The sequence below is a fragment of the Lycium ferocissimum genome, chromosome 7 (assembly GCF_029784015.1).
Source record: "Lycium ferocissimum isolate CSIRO_LF1 chromosome 7, AGI_CSIRO_Lferr_CH_V1, whole genome shotgun sequence".
Lineage (NCBI taxonomy): Eukaryota > Viridiplantae > Streptophyta > Magnoliopsida > Solanales > Solanaceae > Lycium > Lycium ferocissimum.
The window spans coordinates 26,260,475-26,284,551 of NC_081348.1; the positions used below are offsets into that span (position 1 = coordinate 26,260,475).

At 33.8% G+C, this 24,077-nt stretch overlaps 2 protein-coding genes across 2 annotated transcripts; one reads left to right on the forward strand and one right to left on the reverse strand.

The window, feature by feature from the left end:
* Window positions 1-789: 789 nt before the first annotated feature.
* LOC132064063 (3-phosphoshikimate 1-carboxyvinyltransferase 1, chloroplastic) lies at window positions 790-6,969 on the reverse strand. Its single transcript, XM_059456926.1, has 8 exons — window positions 6,429-6,969; window positions 4,694-4,938; window positions 4,232-4,385; window positions 3,144-3,358; window positions 2,941-3,058; window positions 2,514-2,724; window positions 1,717-1,778; window positions 790-1,332 (listed from the first exon to the last, which is right to left on the reverse strand). The coding sequence occupies exons 1-8, from the start codon at window positions 6,759-6,761 to the stop codon at window positions 1,114-1,116; spliced, it is 1,557 nt and encodes a 518-aa protein (XP_059312909.1). The 5' UTR covers window positions 6,762-6,969; the 3' UTR covers window positions 790-1,113.
* A 6,181-nt stretch (window positions 6,970-13,150) lies between these two features.
* LOC132062639 (protein NRT1/ PTR FAMILY 7.3-like) lies at window positions 13,151-18,703 on the forward strand. The gene is made up of 5 exons (XM_059455170.1): window positions 13,151-13,466; window positions 15,662-15,776; window positions 16,627-16,844; window positions 16,958-17,517; window positions 17,608-18,703. Exons 1-5 carry the CDS (start codon window positions 13,404-13,406, stop codon window positions 18,473-18,475), a joined length of 1,824 nt encoding a protein of 607 aa, XP_059311153.1. The 5' UTR covers window positions 13,151-13,403; the 3' UTR covers window positions 18,476-18,703.
* The last annotated feature ends 5,374 nt before the right edge of the window (window positions 18,704-24,077 follow it).

Consider the following 24,077-nt stretch of genomic DNA (forward strand, 5'->3'; position numbering starts at 1 on the left):
GTATCTTCGTCATGTGGTGTCAATCAGAAGATTGAATTGTGTTGTTGATTTAATTAGTAAGGTTTGTTGAGAATTTATATTGATGTTATATTGGTATACAATGTAATTATTTTTTATTACCAAATATAATAATTAACAGTGATACAATGTTAAAGCAAGAACACTTGAGAAAATTTCCTAAAAAGAAAGAACCAAAAGTTGGGTCAAGTTGGGCTGGTCAGATATGGACCCATTGTTTTGCCTATCTTAACCCACCTTATCTTAGCCATGTAACCTTTGGACAGGGTTGAGTAATGACTCATCTATTGGTTCAATCCATTTTAACCCGACCAAATTCAGCCCAAACCGCCCGTTTGCAAACCCTAATTTATATTATAGCAATGTTTCTAGCAACGTATACGCACTTGGATGCTCGTTATTAGCAGATTACTAATACTCCCTCCGTTTCAATTTATTTGAACCCATTTGACTGGACACGACATTTAAGAAAGAGTGGAGACTTTTAAAACTTGTGGTTCAAAATAAGTCTTGAATATTTGTGTGACGGTAAATCATTTCATAAAGTGAATTTATTTCCAAATTAGGAAAGAGGTAATTCATTTTAGCGCTAAAAATAGGTTCACATAAATTGAAACAGAGGGAGTACTGTTTATATACTAGATCATATTTGGTATACTAATTTTGACAGCAGCAGAGCACCTAAGAATTCCACAGAAGTCTAGTGCATATGATGCAGTAGCATCCCAAGGCTTAGCTATATAGTCTATACGCTCTGTAGCTGGAGAAAAATTACTGAATCACATTCTCATTTAAATTCAATCAATTAATAAGAGGATAACCACACATAAATATAAAGGTAATTGTGTTCCTCATTTCCAAAATAGTACTGCTTATACTGAACCATGCTAGCTCATCTTAACTCTATAGTATGAATGTTTCTTGTCAAAAGAAAAGAAGCTTCACTCAACAAATACAATGAACATCATCACTTGACAAATGAAAACAAGTTGATAGCATGGATCAAAGCTTTTTCCCTTCCGGTATTGGCACCATTTTGGTTGGCAAACTGGTGCATAGTCTCTCTTGTATAATTTCTTCTACATGGGAAGTGGTTTAGTGCTTGGAGTACTGCTGGAGAACGTCAAAATAGGTGGGGAAGGTTTTGCGAGTACAGCCGGGGTCCTTAATGGTGACTGGAACATCTGCACAAGCAGCAAGAGAGAAAGCCATGGCCATTCTGTGATCATCATATGTATCAATTTCCGTTATGTTTAGCTTTTCTGGTGGGGTGATTATGCAGTAGTCTGACCCTTCTACAACTGTTGCACCCAACTGAAATTTCATCCAAAAAGTCAAGAGTAAGAAAAACAAAATAATTGATGGAATGAGATTTAAAGAACTTCAAGACTAAACTATAGTCTGTTTTGGCCAAGCTTGTAGGGGGAAAATAAGTGTTTTTGAGAAGTAGCAGAAGCAATTTTTCAGAAGCTAAAAAAATAGCTTTTCCCCAGAAGCACTTTTGGAACATTGGCCAAGTACAAAGTACCGCTCTGATATTGGCAAATGTACTTTTCAAATTGATTAACCAAATACAAATTGCTACTCTCCAAAGTACTTTTTCTAAAAGCACTTTTCAAAATAAGCAGATTTTGGAAGCTTGGCCAAACAGATTGACTTGTTAGATTTAAGTGTCTTGAAACCAGCTACGACGTTTACCTTCCTAAGTTCTGTGCATATAGCAATCATCCGCTCAGTTTCCTTAACTCTCCAGCTGGCAACTGATCAGAGAAAAGAGTATCGAAAATGTTTAGCACAATAAGAAAGGAAGAGAGGAAAACAATATGACAACAATGCTCATCACAAATGAAAATCTGCAACATTTAAATTTAACCCACGCTTTATGACAATTCCAGATTTCACGGAGGCTTTTTATATTTCAACGCAAATAATTCATCAACCTAAATTTAGCAAAATGGTAAACATGATGATGATATTAAAGGCTGATTCTACTTATATCGGAAGAAAACAAAAAGATATTAAATGATTTTTTTTTTCTTTTCCCCCACGGCTCCCAATAGGCATTTAACCGTCATTAACACCAAATTTTAAGAGGAAAAAACAAATCTATCTAGAAAAAACTCTATGATGCGTGCCATATTGAGTCTTAACTCTTCAAGTGTTTCAAAGAGGTAGCATAACGAAGGAAATCAAACATATATCGAAGTGTCTGCATCAACCCAGAAATGGTGAGACAGAGAGCCATTACTATTGTAGGATAGAAATAACAGGACAGAAAATTGCAAAGCCAATTCTCCTCAGACCCCCTAAAATACCTAGGGAAACCTCTTTGCACATTTTAGTCAGGTTATCACGGTATGTTGACTCATTATGCAGGGCAATGCTCTCATATTGAAGAATAGTGTCCCAGGTCTCAATCAGCTCAGAATTATATTTTAATCAAAAGAAAGTGCTTTAATTAGATTTGATTTCCCAGGAAACAAGGCTAGCCATACCGTCTCTTATGGTAGTAGGACCATCAGCAAAAAGTGCAACTACAGCAAGAGTCATGGCAACATCTGGCATTTTGTTCATGTTCACGTCAATGGCACGTAAATGCTTCATTCCAGAAGAGTTCCTTGGAGGTCCTTTAACCGTGACACTGTTCTCTGTCCACGTAACTTCTGCCCCCATCTTCTCGAGGACCTCAGCAAACTTAACATCCCCCTTGACAAAGGAAACATAAAGATCCAAAATAAGACCTTTGTTAGAAAATTACCTTATGCAGCCACGTGCAGCTCTTACTTTTTAGTACATATACAAAATTAAGCTTGTGATTACAAGATATTTAGCAAGTATTATGGTGCTGTCAGAAATTCCAAGCACAAGATGGAAAAGTCTAGAATGTGATTGGCCCCAGGATCTTAATGGCATGAGCAATACCTGTAAACTGCTTGTTCCACAACCTTCAACAGTGACGGTTCCACCAGTGACAGCTGCACCCCCCAAAAAATAGCTAGCACTTGAGGCATCTCCTTCCACATATGCTTTCCCAGGAGACCTACGATATTCTCGTAACTGTTAGCTTCATCGATCTATGGAACCAGATTATCAAAGACATTAACACGGAGTGAAATCGGACTTACTTGTAATTCTGACCTCCTTTTACCAAGAATCTATCCCAGCTACTAGTGTGCTCCACAAAGACACCAAATCGCTCCATCAACTTCAGTGTCATTTCAACATAAGGTACAGAAATCAGTTTGTCAATTATTTCAATCTCCACATCTCCTAGAGCCAACGGAGCAGCCATAAGCAGAGCAGTCAAGTATTGGCTGCTGATAGATCCAGAGAGCTTTACCTGATAGATATGAAGGGAGTATAACTTAGCAAGAACTCAAAAATGGTTATCAGAAGCTGAGTAGTGAACCACAGACAACATATGAATTATGATTCATCAATATGATGTTAAAAGAAGATTGCAGAATCAATTTTTTTTCTTTAATTTCGTAGCAGCAGCAAGGAAAGTGGAAGAGATCAAATGGAGGGGACAAGAGAGTTTTAGAGGAAACAAAGCCAAAATAAAGGGGGGCAGCAAGTTACTTGAAGAAGTTTTGAACTCTGCCTTCCGCATTTAGGACTTCTCGTTAAGTGGAAAGAGACTAGAGTTGCCTTGTTTGTTATAATACATGCTTGATCCATGAATATATTGACTATAAACTAATCTACTCTATGGCGAGAGGGAAAGATTGCATGCTTGTACATAGACTTAAAGGTTCAGTAGTTCTAAAAGCTAAGTATGAAAGAAAATGAAGGTAATTCAGATGAAGAGAAAACATATTTGTTAAGACACAAATCAAATAAAAAAAAAAGTGTCCCCTCTCTTATAGCTTAAGCTTTTTAGATGAGGTTGACGTATGAGACCAAGGTTGAGGGTCTGGGCTCAAGTTTCACCACCACTCAGTTCCATCTGTAACTCACTATATCCAACTGATGAGAGGCCTCTTTTGGCTTTATTATTCAGGTTCCAAATGTAGATCTATTTTTGGAACAAGCTAAAGTGGGCCAGTTTCTCCCGAGCTTAAGGTATTTAACTTTTCAAGCAAAGACATCATTGCATTTACAACACTATTCATCATTGTGAAAATACTATTTCTAGTTTAAGGTAATTGTAGCAACAGGCTACCACTTACTAACATTATACATGTGGACATAATGAAATTAAAATTATCACCTTCCCTCCCGGAAGACCTCCTTTGCTGACTATTCGAACGGGGGGACATTTCGTACCAAGGAAACAATCGACCTCTGCGCCAAGCTGCTTAAGACCATCAACCAAATCGCTAATTGGTCTCTCTCTCATCCTAGGAATTCCATCAAGTACGTACCTGTAAAACACAAATTATTCACAGATAGTTACTGCAAAGTTACATTTCCTAGACCAAAAAAAGAAACAAGCTCCAATAAAGTACTCAGAAAGATGGCAAGACACGTGACAAACAAAAGTATGAATGCATATCTGAAGCTCTCGGAGCACCATGCCCTAACCACTAAACCTTTGAAAACCCAATAGACATCTAATTAACCACAAGCAACCATTATCTCCCCAAAAAACAGATTAAGCTATTGATTAAACAAACGGAACTGAAAAAAGAGACGACAACAAAAAGGTATAAAGGAGGAATGATTTAAAGACCTTGAATGTCCACCAGCTACGGTAACTGCTGCTGTCAATGGCCGCATTGCTGTTCCTGCATTTCCAAGGAATAGCTGGATTTCTTCCTCAGAGTTTTTGCCGACAGGAAACTGCCCACCACAACCTTCCACAATTGCTCGTTGATTTCCACTGTCATCTTCTACATTAAGTCCAAGTGTTTTCAATGCACCAAGCATGTAATGAATGTCCTCACTACTCAGTAAATTGTCAACAATAGTCCTTCCCTGAAATTCAAGTGCCAGTGACATGTAATGGCAGCACAAGGTTGAAAATAACATATACTATCGAGAATATGAAAATGACACACCATAGTTAAAGACAAAGGAATATGAATATAATTGGCAGCTTATACCAAGAGTTACGAGTTGCTTTCAACCCTTAGCTCCCTTCCCCACACTAATAACATCAGTGTTTTTACCATATACTTAATTTGTATATTTTTGGCATAATGTCAGTAACAGTGCTACTTTAACAAATATCTCGGCCAATTAATTAAGAAACAAAAAACAACTTTATCCAAATTTTTACCTAAGCCACCCTAATGCCAAATTGGTAGGGCCAGAAACTCAGAAAGGGAACTGATGAATGCCGAAGAAACGCAACACAATGCCACAAAAGATGAACATTTCGCACATCAACATAATTTCAATTAAAATCAAAACATTAAGAACAAAACAAGATGTGCAAACAAGTTATGTCTTTTAGTACCTTAATATGATTAATATTGCAAGTAGCACTTCCAAAATCAGGTAAATACCAACATGATAAAGTGGTAAAAATCATATGTAACCTCTTTTTTTTTTTTTTTAAATCATATGTAACCTCAATGCAGATGTCAACAACAACAACAACAACCCAGTGAAATCCCACAACGTGAGGTGCGGGAGGGTAGAGTGTACGCAGACCTGACTCCTACCAAGGTAGGACGGCTGTTTCCGAAAGACCCTTGGCTCAATAGAAAACCTCAATGCAGATGTCATGGTATTAAAATGAGGTAGTATCAAATTACCATTGCAACCCAATATATCAACTTAGTGTGTTTGGTACGACAGATTTCAAGGAACATATTTTCTTCAACAAAAATGTTTATTAGTGTTTGATTACCTTAAAATCAGGAAAAGGCTTTCCTCAAGAAAAATATTTCCACCAAAATGGGGCATTTTCCTTTGTAAATATCCCAACTCTTATCTAATTTGACATGCTTCAATTAATGCTTAGACATTGTGGTCAACTTTTAATAACTCAAAAGATCACCATAAGATTATTCCTTTCTCTATCCTAAACCATATACAATTACCATATGCCACCTACTTTTGTACCCAACCGAACATTAGAAAATGATCAACAAAATAACTTCCTAACATTCTACATGTAATCTTGGAGGTTTATATCGCTCCTCCGTGTATATTTTTGAATATATATACAGGTAGGGGTCCTGCCAAACCCCCCATCATCATCAGGCTAATGTAGCCAAGATGGACTTCTACCAAAAAGAAACAAGAAAGATCCTAAGATAAACATTTTCCTCATAGAAAAAGCATTCCTAATGTTAAAAACAATGCCAAATGAAAGACCAAACATACCATGTCCACAGTTGCACATTCAACTAATTATACCAAATAGAAAAAGACCAAATCTTCAAGTCAATTCAGTTCACAACCCATCAAATATCAAACTCAAAGGACAAAAGAAAGAAAAAAGTTGGTTACTTTACCTCAGAAAGGGCAGCAAGAAGGAGAATACGATTAGAAAGGGATTTAGAACCAGGCAACTTAACAGTGCCAGATATGTCTTTAATGGGTTGCAACACAATCTCATCAGGCTTCTGTGCAGTGGCCACTGATGCACAAATCCTAAAAGGTGACCCCTTTACCCTCAAACCTGAATCTTTTTTAGACACCCTTAAAGATTTTGCTGAATTTTGGGTTACTTTCTTTGATCCAAAGAATAAAGAATGTGAAAAAAGATGACCCTTTTGGGCTTTGGGAAGATTGGAATTGAGATTAGGGGTTTGTATCCCTTGTGCCATACTGCTAATCTGTGCCATTGCCCTGAAGTTTTGTTTTTTCACTCCTTTTTTGAGTTCTTGGAGTTGTTGAACACCAAACTTTGGTTTGATTTCAAGAAAATGGTTATGGTAGGTAGATTGAAGGGTGATGGGGTTAGGCAATTAAGCATATAAGGAGTCCTACTACTATGTCAGCTTCACCAACCAACTTTGTCACTGAATTTTTTAGAGTCAAGCCATCAAGGGTTGTTGAGGATTACTTTTGAGGGTAGTTGTGTATTTGACTAATGGGCTTAGTTGAGTGCTTTTGCAAAATTGGTCCCTTAATTTTTCATTTTTATTATCAAATTATGATTTTATTTATTAAATTTATATTTTTCTAATATTTAATTATGTTGTACACTTAATATGTTTAAAAATAAACAAATTATGCATATTTAGATGTTGAAAAAAAATAATTTTAATCATTCTGTTCAGATCCAGAGACAACATCTTAAACATTTAAATGTGTATTCAGATTCATACGTCTTAATTTTTATGAAAACAAATGAGGCCTTAGTAGTAGCCCAGTTGATTAGATATTAAAATTTTCGCTTTATCGATAAAAGTTTGATTACCTTTTCCCATTTTTCCTTCCCCCAAGAATTTACAAATTAAAACCGTAAGGAAAAAGAAAGTGTTTAAGTACTAAAAGAATGAATGCTTACATCTTTTACCAAGTGTTTTCATGTAGTTATTCTCATGCTAGCAAGTAATAATATTTTTAGAAGTATTAGTTTGTTTTATGTATCTGCTTAAAAGAAAAAGGTTATTTTCGACAGAGCAAAGTGGTCAATTTATTGTTTTAAAAGTTTGGTTACTCAATGCATAGTAGACCATATTTGATAAGGTAATAAGTTCCTTTTCTAAGCTATACTTGTGTATTTTGTGGTAGGTGGTTTATCTTCTTTTCCTTTTTTCTAAAAACTCTTGGGGGATTGAAGTTTCTTGGTAAATCTTGTCTTGAGGAGTAGGTGGGAGTCTTTTTGTTTGAAGTCTTAACCCCACAAATGAGCAAACTATAGTGAAATTACGTTTGTAACATTTATATTTACAATAAGTTCTGTATTACATTAGGGGAGGAGGAGGGGAAACGGGAGGGGGAAACGGAAAGGGAATATTGCGCTATTGATGAAATTTGAACCCTCAACCTTAGCTATGAAAGATAGAGAGCTCGCTCAGAATCCTAGGTCCTACATTTTGACCTTGAAAATCAAATTATTTTTCTCTCCTTTGTGTTATGCTTCAATCTGTGCTTAATACTATTTATTTCTTCAACCACACGTAAAAAGTAGTAGGTACAAGCAAGAAATTGCCAAAGAAAAGTAGGGTACCATAAGACAATTGAATTTTTGGCCCGTTTAACAAAATCTTTACAAAAAAGGTTTATGTTGCGGCATAAGTTCAAATTATAATATTTAGATAAGTTAGCTTTATTTATGAGACAAGGGTTTGGAATATTTCAAGAAGTTACAAACAAAGAATATAGAGTATCGTGCTACCCAATGGATAGGAGCTTCAATTATACTGACTTGTAAACAATTGACTGACACATACAGCTTTTGTCTACAAGGCAGAACCTGTGATCATAGTGTAGGTTCACTGTATTGAAATATCCCTTACTCCTTTCTCATAAGCAAAACTAACTTATACTTACGACTTATGTATGTTAGGTAAAAGAGCTTATTTTTTACAAAATTTTCAAGATCACCACTAGAGATCATTCTTGCAAATCCCCACGTACAAGTCATTGCGCTTGTTTCGTAGACATAAAAGCAGATACCCTAATTCATCGAATAAATGAAACGCGGAATTGAATTAATCTAGTAAAGTGAATAACTCAGCTTTCATATAAAATTGCTAGGAGAAACACTACATTTTTTCATAAAACATTTTACTCCTTATAGCTTGTATCTTGTTTGGATGGTTGTTACCTATTGTATTGTGTTGTTTGTTTAAATACAATGCTTGTTTTGATTGTTATTTAAATTTTATCGTATCGTATCATTAAATCTATTATTACGTAACGACCAAAAGTCCCATTTTGTGCAACAACCGATTTGGTGTGATCGTGTCGTTACCTTATTCTTTTTTCTCATTTTGTCTTTAATTACTTTTTATTTTTATTTTTTATAATCATATTTTATCATTTACCCTACCTTTTTATAGTAGCTCTACCCCGTACCCTATCTCTTTCTAGATTTATCGTTCAAATTGCTGATCTGTGACATCATGTAACGACGGAAAGGATACAATCTATCCAAATATTGTATTCATTAAAACAATACAATACGATACAATACAACACATACAATATACATTATGAAATAATATGTAATAACCATCCAAATAGAGTTAGTAATATAGTTGCAACGCCCTTGCACTCATTTAGGGAAAAGAGTACCCTTGATTTCCTAATTAAGTCACTTGTAACCTCAATTCCTATTTAATTACATATTTTTACACTTAGAGACATAAAAAATAATAATTTTGTATCCATTTTTGTGTGCCCCTGACTCTTTCATCGATTAACAATTTCCTGATTGATCTTATGACATTTCCATTTCAGATTAAAAAAAAACAGGTAACTAAAAGGAGCTTTAAACAAGTTGTATCTACATTTTAAAGTTTGAAACTTTTCCATCTAATTTTTTGCGGAGTAACCATTCTCATCGAAACTGAACTTGGACCGATGATGCTCCAAAAGAATGGTAATAACGCACATCCCATCTAGAATAGTATTAAGCACACGATAAACTATACAGTATGATTAAAGTTTGGATAATAAGACCTCATTGCAGGGTTGCTCCGAGTACTATCCCATTTGCATAGGAGTTTTTAAGCTCTATATACCAACTAAAATTGAGATAATAAGCATGCACGCACACGATATTTTTGTGCTTTTTTTTTTTTTTTGGTTGGATATATATATATATATATATATATATATATATATATATATATATATATATATATATATATCCCATTTGCATAGGAGTTTTTAAGCTCTATACACCAACTAAAATTGAGATAATAAGCATGCACACGATATTTTTGTGCTCTTTTTTTTTTTTTTTTTTTTTTTGGTAACTAAAAGATATATATATATATATATATATATATATATATATATATATATATATATATATATATATATGTGCTCTTTATACTCTCTTTAGGGTAATATTTGATTGTTCATTTTGGACTGTAGATGGGGGTCAATGTACTGAATGTGTGTCGCATTTGATATTGTGTTATAGCCTGTTTGAAGAAGCAATGAATCAGGCAAAAAACGGAAAAAAAAAAAAAAAAAAAACACAACATCTTGATCGGGTTCATTTGGAGGAGTCGGATAACCAAATTTAATCAACTGGAAATGCTATGCATATTCAAGCACGAAGGTCAAAATAAATCAATTGGTTGACTACTTGAACTTTCATCTTGTTGGTGAGGGTTCGATTCCGCACCCTGTAATCCCCTTCTCATTTCCTCTTCCCCTACCCCCAATTTTAATATTAAAAAAAAAAAAATGATCCGTTAGGACTTGGGAGCATGGCAGAACTTTAGTACTTTTCTCTAAATTGAATGTTTTGTCATCAATATAAGGAAAAGACTCTGACAAATTTCCACATAACTTTTCACATAGAAATTGGTTTAATCAGAATGTTTATGTTTTTGTGCACGATTAGAGTGCTCAATTGTCATGTTCTTTCTTTTCCTATCAATTTTAACAGTCCCTTCACTCACTTTTACAAGTCATTTTTAGCATATCATGAAGAGAAAAACATTTTTTTTTCATGTTTCACCCTTAGCATTACTTATTCCCCAAATCAAATTCCATATTTTGCAGGAATCCTAGTTCCATTTTCTTACCAAAGCTGGAGACTTAAATTACTACTGTAATTTAGAACTTTAAACAAGGTTTGAATTTATTTTGGAGGAACATCAATGATATTCTTACCAAATTTAAATACTTTCCTAAAATCTATCCTTTAACTTTGATTAGATTATTTTAATCTAGACCTCTAAAATTTAAATTCTTCAAGTGTCAGACTGTCCAAAAAAAAAGATTGGTCACATTCTATTTGCTGTGTATCGAAGAAGAAACTGTTATTTCCTCAAGCTCTTTCACATCAAAAGGGAAGCAAAAGGAAATTATCACATTTATCTTGATCCTTTTCTGCCATTTTGTTCCTTTGATAAGAGTACTGATTTCGATGATTAGCCAAGGACAACCAACATAAGTACTGTTGTATTAACCTTTTTTGTCCCTGCATACGACAATATACGGTAAGCAAAGGCCAACTTGCAATTATTACTATTCGCGCTAGAAATAAAAGTGATTACTTCAGTGTAACTGTTTTTTTATATCTTTTTTTGTTTCTCTTTAATTTTTTTTTTATATATATGTAATAAATTTTATTGTTTTTGTGATCAGGAGTGATGAGGTTGGAGATTGAAAGATTGAAGATGTATCTGTGCTGCAAAGGTTCAAGACTTCGTAGGCGTTTGGCAATGAAAACTAAATATTTTTCATTTTATTTGGAATTTTGGAGTTGGAGTTGCGTTTGATTATAGTTTTTGTGAAGAATATTTGGTTGTTTGAATGTATTGAAAGTAAAAAAAGTGAAAACAAGGTTTTAGTTGTTTTCTAAATTCCAAATACAACTTCAAGTTGTATTTGAAAATTTCATGGCCAAACGCTAATTTCCAAATAAAGTGAAATAATTTTCCTGAAAAAAATAAAAAATTCTCATGGCCAAACGGGCCCTTAATCGAGCATAAGTGGAGTTAGATTCTCATAGTGAGGTGGTTAAAGTTAGCATAAGCGCTATAATAAAGTCGAAGTGTCCCATTTTGTTGATATATGCAGTTAATTAGACGCAATGAATTTTTATAAATGAGACACAAATGAATATAGGCTTGGCGATGAAGAATATATTATGAACTCCGTTTCATATTACTTGACCACTTTTTCCTTTTTTTTTTTTAGACGCCCTCTAAGAAATCATAAATAAAAGATTTATTTAAGTATTTTACCATCTTACCCCTATCTCTCTCCAATAAATACATTCGAATCAATATTGACTATTTTAAAAAAACATTTAATACTAAGGGTAAGATGAGAAATATTTAATTAATTTTAACTTGGTTTTATAAATGAACAAGTAATTTGGGACATATATTTTTAGTAATGTGACCAAATAATATGAGACAGAGGGAGTAATTAATATCTTTATTGAAGTTAATTAAACCCTTTAGTTTAATTTCATTGAGGAGGAATGAGTTGGGTGAAGGTTTAATTAAATAAATTTATGCACCTAATTAACTAGTACAAGACTCATAACCATAAACTCCAATCATATTCCCAAGATTAATGAAGTGCTAATTGCGAGCGTACTAGCTCCTCCGCAAATATATCATAGACAAACGACTAATGTGCAGCAGCAAAGTTTGGTCTTAGTGGTAGTTTGACAGGGTGTATAAGAATAATACTGTACATGATTTATTAGTAATGCTAAGATTAGTTATAAAAGGGAATTATCCACTATTTGGTTTGGTGTATGAAGGGCAAGTCTGACTTTAACCATACTTATCCACGTATTGATAATCCATGTATTGTCAATCCCATGGTTTGCTATGCATAACTAATACATGTATTAAGAGTGTATAATATAACCAATACATGTATTATTTTCTCTAATACTCCCTTCGGATAAAAAAGAGTGTCCACTTAGTCATTTGCACACCCATTAAGAAAATACTAACTCCTAGATAAAAATAAGTAATTTGACTAAACTACCTCTAATTAAATAGGTATTGAGATTTGATCACATAACACTTAATAGGGGCAAATCTGAAAAAATAAGCTAAGGTTAATTCTTTCTTGATTTGATAAGTGGACAATCTTTTTAACTCAAGAAAAAAAGGCTAAGTGAACACTCTTTTTTATCCGGAGAGAGTACATCCTACCAAACGACCGCTAAATAATGGTTATAATTAATTATTAGTAGTTGAAATGCTATCAACTTTGGTGTCAAATATACCACGTTTAAAAAGACAGCAATAAACTAAAAACGACACTTTGGCAATACACAAAGGACTGAAAGTAGTTGTTAACGTAAAACAAACGGATTAATTAGTTGTTCTTTTACTGAATTTAGGAAATAATTGGAAGTGCTAAAAAGGTTGTTTGGCTTAATTTTGAAAAGGTTATATCTAAATTGGTGTAGTAATAAATGATGAAAGATGTGTAGGGAGTAGGGACCAAAAACAGAAAGGATGGAGCAAAAAGGCCCCTTACGAAGGGACTTTGTTGACCCAAGAAATTAATTTACTTGAATTCACTTGACTGTTTTGTTAGCTATATTCCAAACTTGTTGGCCCATACTATACTTCCACTTTCTTTGCTTATAAATCCACACTTCAAATTCCCAGACTCTCATGTTATCCCATGTTTAATTTTAGTATTACACTTTTACTGAAGTAGATTCATAGCCATTGCATGTTTCCCACGTAAGAAAAACAAAAAATATCCCCCCTAACCCTATATTATAAGGTTCTGCCTTTTCACTATAAATTCCTAGTTTCAGTTCTCATTTTCTCTTCATTCTGCTGCCTTCTTTTGTTTTTCTTGGAACAATGGACCCAAAACAGCAATCTTCTGTCAGAGATGAATCCTCAGTTACAATGACTGAATCCGAGGTGCATTTTCACATATATTTATCTTTTTACGTTTTCCTATGATTTCGTGTTTGTGATTTTATATAGATTCTGTTGCATATGATTCATTTGTTTAATTCTTCTTCTACTATCCTTGCAATACTTTAAGTAGAACTCTATATATATGTGCGTGAAAAATTAAACAAGTATCGCTAGAACAAGTAGATATACATTTCAAAATTCAGTGTCTTAACTCAGAATCCACAACGTTTCAACTTTGAATTTGTTGCTAGCAAAAAGAATGCATAGGACACAGATTTCTGCAGATACACCATTGTAGTTGATTTGATTGATTTCATCTGAAAAATAAATAAATGAAATAATAAAAACAGCCGAAAGGTTTTGGGTATGATAGAGCCTGGGAGCTGAATGTTTTGTTGTGAATATGATTGTTTAACATGAACAATTAATGGTAATCATCGTCCATCATTGTATTGTCACTTGTTTATGTGACCAAAAAGGTTACATATATTAATTCATATATATGAGTCTGAAGCCGCCTAATTAATCAATCAGCCAAACGAAGAAAAATAAAATAAGAGGCATGCTTAATTAGCCTCACTAACAAATGAACTTTTAACTTTTTCTTTCTTTCTTTTTTGGAAAAAATAAACAAAAATCTTCTTTCTCTCAATTAATGCATGCTTTCTTCTCGTGCATCATGCAAATGAAAACTTCAGAAAGATAATGATGGATTCCACCTACCTTATTTTCACTCAATCTCCTGTAATATAATGTTCATGGATAAATTGTTTTCTCTTTCACTCTTCATATCAGTTGTGTATATATTTAAATAAATAAAAGCATGTCTGAACCATAATTATTTTTAAAAGTACTCTTAACTATTTTTAAAAGTACTCTGTGTATATCTAATAAATCCAAAATTACAAATACAAGTGAGTGCTTATTTTTGCTGGAGAGCACACTGAATGGTGATTTCACCTAATCCTTTCATGCATACGTTTTTTGTGGTAGTACACTCTGTTTTGTTAGCTTCGAAACAACTTATCATTTTCTTTTATTTGTTTGATATCTTTTCAACTCCTTCTTTTTCAATCTTAAATCCGTGAAGTCCTTTCCAACTTAGGAAGCATATCACCTTATATTCTTTTGCTATTTATACTTCAATGCCACTTTTTCATTCTTTCCATTTCTCTGTCGATATATATACACACACACATATATGACATACGAGGTTAATTAGGGGTAGGGAAAGCGTATGATTTGGGGAATATGGACTTTGCACCTATATGTGCAAGGTTTGGCTGTTGTAAGATAAATATGATTACTTCACCATTAATAAGAGATTTCGAATTCAAATTACGGGAATGAAAAACAATTTGGCAGAGAAAACTTGTTCTTTTAATAGGCCTACGCAGACGGGAATTCAGATTCATTGGTCCAGTTACAAATGATGAATGATTATACAAAAAGACTATATACTTCTAAGATTAGCTGAATATAATACAAGCTTAGCTTTTTTCTCATTCAGAATGGATTATCCAATGCAACATATCTAGTTGCTGTTAAGATTTGCATTTTGATTCCGCTCATAACAAAATTTTCTTTTGGAAAAAGAAACTAATTGCTAATAGCCACCTTAGCATTATGTACTTTCTCAACTTTTATTTAAATTTCATGATTACCTCAATTTTATCGTGTCTAGTTGTCAATATCCAAATCAGACATAATCCTTAAAAAGTTATCCCTCTTTTTGACTCAAACTTTTCAAAAACTGTTTTACTAGAATCTGAACCAATGAGAAGGCAGAATTATCCCCTTTATGGTCCACTCAATATTAAATTATTCTTATCTAAGTAAGTCAAAGTTAATTCAAGTACCAGGTCCGGATCTCCTGCGGGAATGATTTGAAAGATTCAAAACTAAAAATAGTGGTATTTGCTAGCAACAACATAATGGAGGTAGTCACTCAATATATATTGATCCGAAATCTGACTCAAATCCAATATAGTACCTATGGGTACATACAACCTTTTTTTCTTTTTATTGTTTTTACATTTTTTTCTTTTTATTGTTTTTTTTTTTTTTTTTTTTTTTTGGGTGGGGTTGGGGAGAAAAGAAAGGAAGCATGCTTATATATAATGTGAAACCTCATCATATTTGATGTTAGGATATAATATTTGAAATCCAATATCTTTTTTATGGATGGCCAACAGGAAGGGAAAAAGAGACTTTTGGATTGTTGTACAAAAGATGGATCAACAGACAGGCATGGGAAACCAGCAATCAAGGCAAAAACTGGTGGATGGAAAACTGGAGCTCTTTTATTAGGTCTACTAATTATACTCTCATTGGCATACTCCCCCTGCCAGAACACTTTCCATTTAAGCACTTATTCATATGTTCCAATTATATTTCCAATATTCAGGAAACAAAGAATAAAAGTAATACACTTATTTATATAAAGGATAAAGGAAGAGATTAAGTAACTAATGACTAGTGTCACTGCATGGTCAACTAGGTGCGACTCTTTTAATTAGTTGTTTCTTAGTTGGTGAGGATATTTAGATTAATTTCAATTTGAATAGCTTAAATTAGATCAAGCTAGCCATTTGAAGAGAGTGGTTTGACCCATAAAAGTAAGGAAACAATCTTATTAGACCGTTGAGATTAAAACAAAAATATGTTCCATTCAAGAAAAAAAAATTGAACCACATGCATGGCTATCGTCTTAGAAGGGCTTAAGTTATATACACCGATAATATAAAGAATTTTTACGGTCCATATAATGTTGACATGTCATACCAGATTATTTACTCTATTTCGAGGTTAGAAACTCTTATTTGTCATAAACAATTACTATATGTTATTGCATGTAACTTATGACTATCAGTGCACAAAACTTAAACACTTTCAGGTAGGGTAGAGAACGGACTCACCTTGGATTCAAAACATACATCTAGAAAAAGAACGAAAATGAGGAGTTGATGTATGGCAATGTCACAACATACAACAGAAGTAAGAAACAGGAAAACCTGGACAAACTCATGATTTTCCAAGTTTTAGGACCTCCTAGTTATAACATAAATTTACAAATTGCATAATCGACAAGCTGAAAGTCACTGAATTACTGTAACTCTTTATGATAATGTGTTATCTTTCTGTTCTTTGATCGATGCAGTCAGTGAAGGATTGGCTGCAGTTGCATTTACTGGAGTGGAAGTGAACATGGTTCTTTTCTCAAAGACTGTCCTAAGGCAGTCAAATGCTGAAGCAGCAACCATGTTCAGCAAATGGATGGGAACTCTTTATATTTTCTCTTTACTTGGAGCTTTCCTAAGTGATTCCTATCTTGGAAGATACCTCACTTCCGTTGTCTTTCTAGCTGTTATGAATGTTGTAAGTTAGCTTTGTCCATATACCCCTCTGGCCCCACAATCCATTTTTGCATATAATTGAAGTTTCTGAACAGTGAGGATTCATGTAGCCGACCCTCAACTTGTTTTTTGCAGGGTTTGGTGGTATTGTCTCTGTTAACTCAAGCATTTATGCTTGAACCTGAAGGCTGTGGCAAGTTAGGAGAGCTATGTAAACCTCAATCACAAGTCGAGGTTACGATGTTCTATTTATCGATATACTTGCTAGCTCTTGGGAGTGGCTCTATAGAACCAGCACTAGCAACATTAGGAGCTGATCAATTTGATGAAGAGGATCCAGAAGAAAGTCGTTCCAAGACGAAATTCTTTAGCTATTTCTATGTCGCTCTAAACCTTGGATCATTGATTGCAGAGACACTTCTGGTTTATATGGAAAACATGGGAAGATGGGTTCATGCCTTCTGGATTTCTACAGCTTGTGGCTTTGTTGCTTTGCTCTCAATCATCAGCGGTGCCCCTAGATACCGCCATATTAGACCTAGTTCCAACCCCATCTCCAGGTTCTCTCAGGTAATTATCGCGTCTATCAGGAAAACAAAGCTTACAGTTCCTACAAATGGAGAGGGATTATATGAAGCTCTTGGAAGACATGAAAAAGACAGCACCAGAAGAATCTCACATACAGATGACTTCCAGTAAGCTTAGCATTCCCTTTTTTGTTCTCCATACTTTGATTAATTTTATCAATTCAAACATACGACCATTCTTGTAACTTCTATGAATAGGTTTCTTGACCGAGCTGCAGTTGTAACCCCATCAGACATGCTGATACTACCTGATAAAAGTGAAACTCCTAACCGATGGAGGCTCTGTACTGTGACACAAGTTGAAGAAGTCAAATGTGTGCTCAGGCTACTACCAATATGGTTCTGCACAATTTTGGCTTCCATTGTCTTTGTGCAAGTGCTTTCTCTCTTTGTTGAGCAAGGATCTGCAATGAACACAAGCACGATGATCTCGGGCTTTCACATTCCACCAGCTAGCATGACAGCATTTGACATCATAAGCACATCCACCTTCATCATTTGCTACGAGAAGGTCTTGATTCCTCTGTATGTGAAACTAACCAAGAGTAAGCCAAAGCTCCCGAGCGAGCTACAAAGAATAGGGATAGGATTGGTCATTTCAACAGTAGCTATGGTGATTGCAGGCTTGGTTGAGCAACACAGGCTGAGGTTTGCCAATGAAGGAGGGGAAGAGACAAGTTCTTTGAGTATTTTCTGGCAAACTCCACAATATGTGCTTGTAGGAGTAGGGGAAGCATTCATCTATGTCGCTCAATGGGAATTCTTTGCATCACAAATTCCCGATAGTCTGAAGACCATGGGGCTTGGCTTGTCCATGTCTTCCTCAGCATTAGGTAGCTACTTGTGCAGCATCATACTAAGTGTGGTAATGAAAATCACAACAAGGCATGGAAAGCCAGGTTGGGTACCTGCAAATTTAAACGACGGGCATTTGGATAGATTCTTCTTCCTTTCAGCTGCTTTGACTGCACTAGATCTTGTACTATTCGTAATGTGCGCTAAGAGGTATAAGTCTATAGCACTAGAAAAACGAGAGGTAGGACAGGAGATGGAGCCCACAGCTTGAACTAATGAAAATTGTAACAACTCCACAACAATTGTTTAGGAAGTGAACACAAAAAATCAAGTGGACATTGTGGAGACTCAAGAGGAAAGAGAACTTCAATAGAAAGCATGCTTTACTGAATTTTTTATGTTTTATGACAATCTTGGTATTAACAAAAATCAAAAAACCTCCTTGCAATCTTGATTTTGCTTATAATGCTTCATGGATCATATTGATGAGAGAGACCAGGCACGTTTTCATGCTTTGGCAGAGTTCAGTCTCCAACTCAAAACTCATAGTAACAAGACTTGAAATCTTTCAAACATTGGAACAGACATTAATTCCACTGACTTCCCCTTGCAGGTCTGTAGCAGTACATTTGTATCATAGTCATACCTATATCAAGTTAATGACTTTCATAAAGCTACTGGAGTTTTCCTTCATAATGTTTGGTTGTAGTTACATAGTTAATTGAAGAGTAGCAGATTTAGACAATATTCAGACTAAGCTATAACACATATTACTATAGGTCAACCAGTTAAATAACTCGCCTCAAAAGGAAATGTTTTAAAATGCAAAAGTGGGACTATGTAGGGGCAATGCAGCCTCTAAACGTTCCGAGATGACCATGGAGCGCAGTGTCTCATGGATTAACATCTCGATAATACAGTTTCCCCATGCAACTTTATGACACCGGTTATCCGCCCTGCAGCCTCAAGAATGCCTTGTGCACACTTTTGCTGTTTTGCATCTTGAATTCTTCGGGCCTGTATGCCCCCAAATATTTTCTTTTTAAAGTTCTCTATAAGTAATTGAAAATACTAAACCTATTTTTGCTCTAAAGTTATTAATTTTTATGATGTGCATACAATATTATTGCCTAGATAGTTAAATCAATTTCTGAACAACTATTGTTTTGAATTATTACAATGTTTAATGCATGTTTTTAATATTTTAATCTTTTTTCTCGATTTCTATTTTTTAAAGTATCAATATTAGAGTCACGGGTTTACTACTTACACCCATGCTCCGGGGAAAATGTCTTGCCCCATAGGAAAAGCTTTGTCCTACAGCCGTGCTTTTAAAACACTACTAGTATGTCGAATCATGTATGTAATACATAACTTTGTAAAATAGTATTATTACTGTTTGAGTAAATAATTATAACTGAAAGAAAAAGTACAAATCATCTAAACCTATGAAGATGAACAATCAATGTTTAAGATACATGTGATTATTTTAAGTGTATCTCACCTTATAATTTCTTAATAGAGAATATTCCCAGTATATGTTCCTTTCATCAGTTTCGATTGCTCTGTCATGACCAAAATTCTTGTTATTCGCGTTTATATTCCTACTGAAAGTGTAATAAAAAGTTGGTGCTTCATCTATTGTCATTGCAAAACATAAAGAAACAAGAAATTGTCTTTAAACAAATTTGAACAGATATCCTTCGTTACAAACAAACACCAAACTTTGCAAATAGATAATCAATTTATATTATAACGAATAGTAATTCCATTACGAATAAAACTTATCCATATACAGAATATTTTTTTATTTCTCACCCGGTGTCCGATACTCACATTGGAGACTGACTAAATCCCAATTCGCGCTAAGAGTCCCGCATTTGGGTGGGGGGGTGGGGGGATAAATCGCTTCCTAATCAAGGGAACTTGAATCCGAGACCTCTGATTAAGGATGAAGAAGTAACTTATAACTCCACCACAACCCTTGTTGGCCATACACAAAATATTGAAAAAGGATCAAAATTTGTTTAAAAGAAATTTGCTTAACATCTCATGAAAAACTGATCCACCACCCATATGCACACACAAAACTAATAAATATTTTACTAATTTTAATTATTTTCAATTTTTTTGTCTATTCAATAATTATCTCATAATTAAATAATCTCTTTTATTAACAAATAATTGGCAAAACATAGTTTAATGAAATAACAAAATCACTTTTTAAATTAAACATACCGATCAACTAAAATTAAATCCCCAATTCGGTGTATAAACCATTTAAACATGTCTTGGATAGAAATTAACTCAGTAGTATTCTCGAGTTTGCATGCTTCATTTTCTATTATTGCCTCCTTAGTATTAAATTTTTTCCAAAGTCTATATCTACATAATTATAACTCTTAACTTCAAAAGAATTCTGTTGCAAGATTATCCTATGTCTGTGTTTTAGAATTCCACTTTGGTTGAAAAACTATTATAAAGATGCGTACATAATTGATGAAGAAAACCATATAAAGATGTTATCGGAGTATTAGCGCAAGGTCTTATATTTATTTTAGATGGCATTAGAATTGCTTTTATATCCTTTAATAATATAAAGAACTTCATTCCAAATATTGAATGCCACAGGGTAGCGGCCAGCAAACTGCCCCACAACCCCCCAAACCCCACCTCGCCTTTTTTCATTAAAATTGAAGAGATGCATTACATTTATATCCAAAGGTTGAAGAATTTCCCTTACTTTTGCTGCCACAACTTTCGCAAACAGAACCATCTTTGCTTTTTATAGTTTTTAACTAGAAAAATAATTACATGGCTTATATATATATATGTGTGTGTCCAACTTTCGCATTCCGTGGGTCCATTAGAATAGCACCTAAATTGTTTATCTATTCAAATGTTATATTGCTTAGCATTGTCAAATACAACGAAAAAGAAGCATTAACAACCAAAAGGAAAAAAGCCTCCATAATATATAGATAGACACTTTCACTTGGTCTCAACTGACAACTAAGTATTTCAACTTTTAAAATGCACAATTAGATCTCAACTCGTCCTCATTGTGTCTCATGGACTAGATGGTGACATGACACATAAATTTTAGAGGTGTTTAGATGATCATTTTGTAAGTTGGAGTGTTCAACTGACACAGTGAATATGAGTTGAGGTGTCTAGATGTGCATTTTCAAAGTTAGAGTGTTTAATTGCCAGTTGAGGTCAAGTAAAGATGTTTATCTAGTGTGTTACGCCAAAAAAGACATAAAAGTGCTTTTATGGCACATTACCTGTAGGTTCTTAACCACATTTGTCTACCTCATTACCTGTTACTAATTTCTCAACTTCTTCATCGACCATTCCCCTGCATCAAACGCAAACTCGATCCAAGTCTAGTATTTCTAAGCCAAAGAAACAATTTTCTTTGAGTGCTAATATCCATGAACAAAACTTCAAGCTTTTCTCAAGCTGTGAAAAATCCAAAGTGGCATCGAGCAATGGAAAATGAATTTAATGCTCTTTTGGAAAATAAAACTTTGCTCCTTGTTTTTTTTATCCCTAACATGAACTTAGTCAGTTGTAAATGGGTATATCGCATAAAATGTAATTCAGATGGGTCTAGTGAGTGATACAAGGCACGTCTTCTAGCACAAGGTTTTCATCAGAAACTTGGTATTGATTATCATGAGACATGTAGCCCTGTTATTCGTGCAACAATTGTGAGAATTGTTCTTTCCCTTGCTGTCTCTTTATCTTGAAAAATTCGTTAGTTGGATGTTAAAAATGCATTTTTGCATTGGGTCCTTACTGAGGAGGTCTACATGAAGCAGCCTCCAGGTTTTATTCATCCCGACTATCCTACTCATGTTTGCAAGCTAACCAAAGCCATCTATGGCTTGAAACAAGCTCCTGAAGCTTGGTTTCATCACTTCAGTGCATTTCTTATTTCTCATGAGTTTATTTGCTGCAAATCTGATAGTTCGCATTCTGTTGCTTATCAGAATAGAAATTTTAACTTTTTTCTCTTCAATTTCTATGTGGCTTAGAATTGTCAAATACAATGAAAACTCAGTGACAACAAAAAAGAAGGAAAAAAGTAAAAGATGTAACATAATTATCTATTGAATCCAATAAAATACATATAAATTGAAGAACTATATAATTAGATCTCACAATGTACTACAATTTTGGTCCAAGCCTGTTGAAACTTCATGAAAATATTTGCACTCGGTGACGATAATATGAAAAAAAAATCTTTCAAACTGTTTGAACCCATTGGCTTTACATCTATTGTATTTCCGACATCGTTATTCTTTGGAACATAACAAATTGTATTCATGACGTGCTCAATCTGAACAGTTAAGTTTAGTTTTGTGAATCAATCGATCGGAATTTGCAAATACTAAAATTTATTACTCCGTATTTGAAATACTGGTAAAATATTGAAAAACATATTTCAGAAGTATTTCCAAATAATGATTTTCACTCACAAAATTTTACCAATCATGTGAAATTTTGTTGTGTCATAAGTAAGTGCATGCAATATCCAAATACATTTTTACATCTTCAATATTAAGATACTCTTTTCTTTCACCTTCAACCAAATATTGGCCTTACGTTTGCTAATACATTATTAGATTTAAAAATTAATCGGGTTAAAAATAACTTAGGGAGTTTTTTATGCCATAAACTCCCTCCATCCCAATTTTATATGAAAGTTGATCAGTTTGGGGAGTCAAACAACCCTTTCTTTGACTATAATTTTCTCCAACTCTTTTCATATATTGTTAATTATTAATTATGCAGATTTATAGTATTTTTTATATAATTTCCAAATATGTAAATTTATTATAAAATACTAGAAGAATCTATGTTTAAAATTGAGGCAAATAAAAAATTGTTTGACTCTCCAAACTGATCAACCTTCATGTAAATTGGGACGGGGGAGTAATGTTTAATGTTCTGTAGAATAAAAAACACTCAATGTTACCAAAAAAAAAAAAAACAAAAAAAGACACTCTAATAAACATATAAGAGTAGATTATATATTGTATAGCTATATGTCACCCTAGCTAATTAGAAGGGAAATGGGCATTTTTGCTCTTAAAGGTAATTTTTTAGTCATTATTGGATAAATCATTGTTACTTGTGATATACAGAAGCACGACATGAAAGAAAACTTACTTGGCCAGTTTGATTTTTGGGACTCATCAAATAAGATTAATTGTTGCTTTTCTCTTGGTATCCTACAGACTTGAATTTGTGGGAATTCATTCTCCAATAATTGTGCTAAGTAGTTTGAAGAGAACAGACACCACCTTAATTTGAATTGACACCAGGAAGTAAATGGGAAAAAATTGAACCGAAGGGTTGTGAGTTGTGACTATTGAGTAGGCGTCAGTTTTTTAAATTTAGAAATAGAATATTTAGTTTAATAGAAGGATATTTAAGTTATTTGACTTTTAAGTTCAAAGGTTCATGCTTTTAATATAGTATAGAATAGATAGATATAGATATAGATATTGCTAAAAATATATTGGAAATTGGTTTCAGAGTTCCCCTATACCTTTTTTTGTTGTGGCTTTTAAGCAACTAATGTATTCTTCGTTTTGATTTTTCATTCTAATGTCGCCCCATCGCCAAATCTACTCCTCCATATTTATACTACAAAAGTCTAAAAATCTGCTTCTTTCTCCTAATATTTACTTTTACCATTTCAAAACATCAACACTTTTGACAACTGAGAGAAAGACTACACAGTAAATCAATAGAAAGAAGGAAAAGAATAGATCAGTTGCAACGACTGAAATTGTGAAACTAAAATAAAAATGAGACTCACCAAATTTTTGTGTCAAATCTCAATTTCTAACATTTTC